This window comes from Silene latifolia, chromosome Y (genome assembly GCF_048544455.1).
Source record: "Silene latifolia isolate original U9 population chromosome Y, ASM4854445v1, whole genome shotgun sequence".
Lineage (NCBI taxonomy): Eukaryota > Viridiplantae > Streptophyta > Magnoliopsida > Caryophyllales > Caryophyllaceae > Silene > Silene latifolia.
In genome coordinates this window covers 275,035,331-275,043,528 of record NC_133538.1, presented here as the reverse complement: position 1 = coordinate 275,043,528, position 8,198 = coordinate 275,035,331, and the positions used below count along the sequence as shown (strand labels likewise).

Below are 8,198 nucleotides of genomic sequence, written 5' to 3'. Positions count from 1 at the left end.
TTATTAATTAGCATTCCAAAATTATCAAAACAATGATTTGAGGCATTTAAAGGGCCCCCTAAATATCTGAAAGGAAAATCCTCCTGTTTGAAACCAGTTTGATTAAGAATAGCAGCTTTAACTTGAATGTGTACTCCTCCAAAGAAAATGGAAGTTTTTTCAATGTTGGCTTTTAGTCCAGAGAACCTACCAAACTCATCAAGAGCCTGTACAACAACATTAGCAGAAGGAAGATCTACTCTGGTGAATATCATTAAGTCATTAGACAAATAAGGTGGGTAAGTTTCATTTTTGCACACTTGGGATGAAGGGAGACCTGAGGTTTATTGCCTATAACCCGTAGATATCTTGAGAGTACTTCCATGCTCAAAACAAATATGTATGGTGATAAAGGATAACCCTGCCGCACATCACTTTTCCTCTTGAAAAAACCACGACTAAGCCCATTAATCTTTGGAGAAAACCAAGAACCAGTGAGGCAAGCCATGATTCTTTGAGTGAAAGTTACAGGAAAATTAAAAGCAAGTAACATATTCTCAATGAATTTCCACTGGAGAGTGGCAAAGCCTTTCTAATGTCCACTTTTATGAGGTATCTAGGGGTGAGGTACTTCCTATTATACCCTTTAACAAGAGCATGAGAAAACATTATATTTTCAAGGATGCTTCTACCTTTGACAAAGACAGCCTGTTCACCTCCAATAATTTGAGGAAGAATATCCTGAATTCTATTAGCCAGTATTTTACTATTGACTTTGTATATGACAGAGCAGCAAGAGATAGGTCCATAATCTTGCACAGTTTTTGCAATGGTTTTTTTTTTTTTGCCAAAAGAGAGATTAGAGTAGTATTTGCCTGGTTAGCCAATTTTCCATTAGTGAAGAAAGTTGTGACTGCTTCACATAAATCTTCCTCAATTCTGGTCCATGGGTGTTTGAAAAATTCTGATGAAACCCCCATCAGGACTAGGGCCCTTATTTGATCCTATGCTAAACGGTGTAGCTTTGATTTCTTCTTTTCTTACAGGAGCATTTAGAGAAGACCAATCCTCCATGCTCATAGTAGGACCCTTGGCAAGAAATTTGTTATCCAAAGGCTCAACATCAACATCAGCTCCCAATAGACCCATTTAATAGTCAACAAAAGCTTTTGCCACATTATTTAGGCCAAAGTGAATTCTCCCATTTTGGTCTTCTATAACTCCAATATTCTGCTGAGCCATTCTTTCAGTTACTCTAGCAAAAACATACTCTGAACAACAGTCGTCCAGTTTTAAGGAATGTTCCTTAGCTCTTTGATGAAGAGAACTAAGTTCATCCTTATTTAGAGCACATAACTCATCCAGAAGAAGTTTTTCTCTAGCCAAGAGACCTGCAGATAGAGGATTCTCCTGCAAAGCAACTTGGCAGTTGATGAGAGCACTTCTAGCATTCTGAACCCTAATATTCAGATTAGAGAAGTGATCCTTATGTAGAGTAATAAGCTCCTTCTTAAGGGCTTTGAGCTTACTAAACATAATGTGCATTGGAGTACCATAATAGCGACATGCCCAACCTTTTGCTATAATATCATCATAAAGAGGAGACTGCACCCAACATTTGAGGAAGCTAAAGCTTTTCTTAATCTTGGCACTATGAAAAACAGTCACAATTAATAGTGCGTGATCAGAAACCCCAGCAGGAGGAAATTCAGCAGAAGTATTACAGAAATTCTGAGTCAAAGAATAGTTAGCTAGAGCTCTATCTAGTTTAGACGAAACCTTGATCCCAGTTTCCAGTTTATTAGTCCAAGTGTGTAAGCAACCAATACCATTTATGTCATTTAGGCCAGCTAGAAAAATACTTTTATTAAAATCCATCATGTCTTCCATTTCAGGGAGATTGGCCTAATTCTTTCATTTATGCTCCTAACCATATTGAAATCTCTTAAAAGGAGAATACTCTTTCCATCATTGGAAATATTCTCCATGTGAGACCAAAGATCCTTTCGACCTTCACCACTATTGAAACCATACACCAGGGAGACCCACATTATATTCCTAGTAGCAAAATGTTGTACTCTACAATGAATATATTGAGCAACAATCTGGAATTGGTCAACCATGACAGTGGCAGGATTCCAGAGACTCCAAATTCTCCCATTACCGTGAGAACTGTAGTTGTTAACCACATCATAGGTATTGAACTTACTAGTGATGACCTTTGCTTTCTTTTCCCTTATTCTAGTTTCCAATATTCTCATAAGATCAATATTATTACATCTAAGAAATTATTGGACCTCCTCTTATTTTAAGGATTTATTGAACCCTCTTATATTCCATGTAGCAATTTTCATTGATTAAACTTGTCATGTGGGTCTGTACTATCCACTAATTCCATAGTTTCCTGATTGCTTTCAAAAACTATTCCAAAATTACTCAACGCCTCAAATCTGTTAAAGAGAACAATGTGAGTGAGACTTTTCTGAGTTTTAAGGCTTTGAGAGCTCTGCCTTAATCCATGGGGTCCCAAATGCATTACAAGCACCCAACAAACCCACTACTACCTTTCAGGAGAGACTTAGGGCCTTGCACTAAGCTTCCTGAGCATGTCCTTCCTAAAAAGGCAACAAGTAAGCATGTAATGGAGCCTATGGTACCACCTCTCCCATAGCTTCCTAAATGAAAAGACTTCAGGATATCCCTCTGCATGCTTGAAACAGGTTTCTGTTGACCTAGCATTAGGGGTCCACAATGCCTTGTAGTTGCTGCAAGAGACCTACTCAACTGATCAACATAAGGAATCAAGCCTAGCTCCTGACATCCTGAGCTTGATCCACTATGCAAATCATCAGAAGGACCCCTCCTCTCACCTGAGATACCACCTCTCCCTGTGCATCGTGAGTCATTCCTGTCTGTAACTGAGCCAGTTTCAACAGCAATAGGCCGGGAAAGAAACATGCCTAAACACTTGAGCAACTTTTTTAGCCTTTGAAGCAGGCTTCTTACTGTGAGTCTTCACTGTAGTTTTTTGCCATTTACAATTCTGCAATTCAGGACCAAGCTTTCCACAACCTTTGCAGTAATAAGGGAGCCACTCATAGTGGATCCTTTGTACATACTTGTCTCTAAAAGGGGTTTCGATGACAACGGAATTAGGGAGATATGACGCAATATCCACTTCCACCAGAACTCTAGCAAAAGATAATCTGGTTTTCTTGGTAGTTGGATGATCTGCAAATAGGCTTAACAATCCTACTTGCGATTTTGCTAAGAATTGACTCTGTACAAAGAAAGGGGTCTAAGCCAGAGAAAAGTACCAATATAGGAACACAAGAAACTTTCTCCATTTCCAAGAAGAAAATTGGGCTCCATTGTTTGAAATCAAGGAATTTTGCCCTAATGTCCAAGGCCCATCTCTAAGGACGGCTTGTAAATCTTCCGCAGAATTAAGGCGAAAACTAAACAAACCTTTTTTGAAATATTGAACATTAGGCATAGCAATGTGACTCCATTGTTTCTTAACCAAATCTTGCATATTTCTAAGGGTTATTTTTGCACCTAAAACATTACCTATGAGAGTGTTCTCCCAAGCTTGCAATTCAGACTCAATCTCCTTCATATCAATTTCAATAGCAGCAGATTTATCAGCATTCTCACCTTGAAACAAACTCATATCCATTTTCCTTGATTCAATAACAACACTACTCCAAGTTTTTTGTTTAACAGGCCCATGAGTAGGATTATTAACAGGAATCTTAGAATTTTCAGCAGAAGCAGCAATTTCAGAGAAGTCCAGAGAGGTACGAGAAGGAACATTCCCAGGTCTATCAATGGAGTATAGTTCAAGACAAACAGAGGTACTACCATGTCTACCCAGATTAGAATTACCTCAAGACAGGAGACAATTCCGATGAGTAGAGGAAGGAGAAGAACCTTTGGAACCTGAATTATCCAAAGCTTGAACAACCAGGTCGTTAATGGTGGCAGGTCTCACAGGTGTTACATTCATCTAGGTTTCCAAATTATCTGTCAGAATAAAAGAAGAATCCATGAAACCGGTATCAGTAGATGCGCAATCATCAGATCTTGAAAATGGGGGCCTCGCCTTTGGGGGATGTCCTCTCCCTCGAGCCATAGATAAAAAATGGTGAGCAAAAATGGCGTCAAATTTGAGAGAAAACTTTCTCTAACTAGAACTAGAGAGAGCGATTATCAATATTGTTTTTTTTGTAAGAAAGCATATAATCATTCAAAATGGTACATAAGGTTTTTCTTACAAGCACTAGCCACTAAAGAATACAAGCTACTTATCCACTATGCATTCAAAGCCTCAATAACCTCTTCTTGTATGTTGGCAGCTACTCTATGTAGTAGGATAGCACTAATCATGCGCTGAATCTCTCTAGTGACTACTGACAGTGGTCATTCCTACTCGAGGAAGACCCTACTGTTATGTTCAACCCATAGGCTGTACACAGAGACGGCCAAGCAACAGAAGACCCAAGGTTTCTACCAACTTTGTTTGAACTTGTTCTTATTTGCCCATAAAAGAAGCTCTCCTAGCTGCTTACAGTGACTAGGCATCCTAGTCCAACTAACTACAGTGTTAAGCAAGGCAGTTGAGTGGGAGCAATTGAAAAAGAGATGTCTAGCACTCTCACCAGCCTCCTTACAAAGACAGCATCTGTTTGAGAATTGGAAACCTCTTAAACTGAGCACATCAAGTGTGGCTAACTTCCTTTGCAAGGCAAGAATTAGAGTAATCTTGTGTCTTGGCAGAGATAGGCTCATTTGGACCAACTTGAAGCAGATAAGAGTCCTTGGCCTAAGTGTTTCATATGCTTTGCTAATTGAAAATTTGCCCTGGACAGTACAATTCAGTAAAAGAGCTCTAACCTGTTAGACCATGTTTATCAATGGGTCTACTTCACCAATGTTTACCCATACATATATTATTCTTTATTTACAACCTACTTTATCAAACTCACTCTAACTTTTCTACCTTTATCAACACCTTCCTTTCATCATGGTTTAACATATTCTTTATTATTTTTCCTCCCTAAATAAAAAATCATTTTATTTAGCAATCAATTTTTATTTTACAAAGTCGGTTATATTTACGTCAATGAAAAATAGTACTGTTTACGAATTTACTTTTTTTTTTAATTATTTTTTAAAACCCTTAATTTTTTTAAAAAAATTTGAAAAAAAAAACGATATTACATTTAAAACTTAATTAACACGATTACTTAAAAAAAACGAATTTACTCAACTTAATTAATACGATTACATAAAGAGCACTAATACTCGAAATTACATTTAAAACTTAATTAACACAATTACTTAAAATAACATTAAAATATCAAATTACATATAAAAGAAACGATAAAATCGATTCAAATTCATCTTACTAGTTACGATTACCAAATATATGTAACATTAATTTGAAACATTTTGATTATTTTGGTAATAATTATCTTGCGAATGTCGTTGTGAATTGGGATTATCTTGCGAATCTAACAAATTTTGAAAACTTTTATCCATATTTTATGTGAGGAACTATTTTATATATATATATGTATAAATTTTTGAGTGCTAAAAGTTTTTTTTTTCTTTTTTTTGGAGATAAAATGGAGTAATAAGAGAAGGTAGAAAATTAAAGTCGGTGAAAATATATCAAAATTGGTCTCTATTTATAGATCATGAAAAAATATGACTGTTGGTAATTTTTTTTTTTTATAAAGTATTTTTTAAAATATAGCCGTTGCAAAGTTTCTAACAGATATAAAATAAACACCAATAAGAACAAGCCAAGTGTCAGCGTAAGAAGGGAGATGAGTTTTTTTGTACGTGAGCTTTGTTTTTTCTGATTTTGCCAACCTTTGAGCCAATTAATGATGGACATGTGGCAAGGTTTACTTCACTTTGCAGAGGTCTTCTGCACACCCACATATCTACAAAGTTTGGTTGGGGTTGATTTTTTTATAGTTGTTTTGCTTTGGACCTTGGACCTAGACCTTGTTTCTAACCCTCGTTAAACTTAGTCTTATGTTCCTCCCAATTGGGCAGAAGTTCTGTCTCTTGCAAGTAGACATGTCAAACGGGTTGGGTCAGAATACGGGTTCGGTCGAATACGGGTCGGGTCAGATACGGGTCGGGTTAGGGTAAGAATACGGGTCAAGAAATAATTTCTAACGTCTTTTTTAAACGATTTTTTTAATTAAAAAAATATTTTTTAAAAATGTAAATCATATTTAAAATTAATATTTTAATCATATTCAACGTTTACATTAATTATATTGACATAATTATTAAAATAAAGTTTTTTTTTAATAATTATTTTATTATTAAATATTATAAAAGTTATATAAAATTAACTTTTTAGTTGTTTTTGTAATTTTAAGTGATAAAAAAAATATTTTTTTAACTATTTTTTCAAATATCATATATAAATATTAATATTTTAATAAAATTCTTGATTTACCTTTGACCCAACGGGTCGGGTCTCGACCCTAAAATAACGGTCATTTCGGGTTCGGGTCAAACGGGTCGTGGGTCGAAAAAAACAGGTCTGTATCCCTAAAAAAACGGGTCGGGTGGGTCGGGTCGAATTTTTACAGGTCTACTTGCAAGCATAAGGCGTAGCGCTTATCTACAAGAAAAAAGAACATACATCGGATGTATTACCTCAGATTTTACTTGTTTTTGAGCATTTTTCTATTTTTTATGAGCTTATTACCTCAAATTCTATTTGTTTTTGAGTATATGTGTATATTTTCTGAGCTTAATAAAGTTTATAATTTAGATTTTAATTTTTTTCCATCAAAACTCAAATTTATGCAAGTATTATATGTAATGTTTTTGAGTTTTATTGTAATTTTTTTGAGCTTAACGTTTTAGTAAATGAACTCAGAAACTTTATAGTAAGACTCATAATTTTTAAAACAAAGCTCAAAAATTTTATTATAATGCTCAGAAAGTATAAACTGGTGGTAGTACATCGGATGTATAATCCACTTACTGTTGCTTATCTACCTAGTATAAAAGCTTGGTTCTTTCTTGGATTTCTATTGGTTGCTTAAATTCAGCAGTGGTGGGCCCCAACAAAATTTTGGGGAATTAATTACTCTCTCTCCACATTTGCTGATATTTTCGTGTTTAATTTCCGTCTTGAACAATAGTTGTTATTTATTTCGTGTAAATATTCTACCGACTAAAAAAAATCTACATACAAAATCTATTTACAAAACAAAATTACAATAAATTTCTATGATAGCTTGAGATTAGAAATTACAAGTTATGTCGACTCCTACAAAAATTTCATGAATAAATCGCTCTCAGAAATAGAGAAATTCATGTATTTGGTGTTAATCGGTCTAAATAACGTCTAATGATTCTGGCTGCTAATACAAAAACGATATTTAAAATCTAAAATCGAAAAATTAAATAAAATTACATTATTACGAAATAAAATATTACAAATTACATAAATAAAATCTAAAAATCATAAAGTAAATTAGAGACAGATGAATACAAATTACAATCCGTTATATTCATCAAATGTTGGACGACCTTTGCTTCCATTTTGTTTTGCTTGACATCAAGACGAGAAAAAAAAATACAATAATGTAAAAAATAATTAAAAAAACCAAATAATTTAAACAAAAATGAAAAAATATAAAAGATCTCTCAGATTGGTATCATACCACTCATCATCGAGATTTAATGAAAACTCGGTAACAATAACTAAATGCCGCCATACCACTTTTTGTGGGGTGGCATTTTAGTTAGCTGTCAATAGTAATCATACCTACCTCAAGACTAAAAAAACCGAGTTCATTCACACCCATTCATCATCGATATCGAACCTTTATAAAATCTCATAATGTCCACAACTGTAACACAATAAGAACGTAATATTAATATTAATACTGTAGTTCATTGAAAATACATACACAATAATGATATTAATTATCAACATTAATTATTAATTATATTTAAGTAAATTAATTAATTAAATTAAAATCACAGATTATCAAAGAACTTCCCACACATCATTAACACATTACCACTACTACATCCACAATCCATAATCTGCCATTATCAATTAACTCCCCCACACTACCCAAAACCCATATTTAACTCCCTCCATATAATCATCAAACCTTTCCAGCCACTTATTTCCAAACAAACAACACATTAAAAAAATACATTCAACA

The 8,198-nt window shown here is 34.3% G+C and overlaps 1 protein-coding gene across 1 annotated transcript; it reads right to left on the bottom strand.

Annotated features, from left to right (window-relative positions):
* Positions 1 to 1,128: 1,128 nt before the first annotated feature.
* On the bottom strand, positions 1,129 to 1,860 carry LOC141630710 (uncharacterized). The gene has a single exon (XM_074443478.1). It carries the CDS (start codon positions 1,858 to 1,860, stop codon positions 1,129 to 1,131), a length of 732 nt encoding a protein of 243 aa, XP_074299579.1.
* Between the last annotated feature and the right edge of the window lie 6,338 nt (positions 1,861 to 8,198).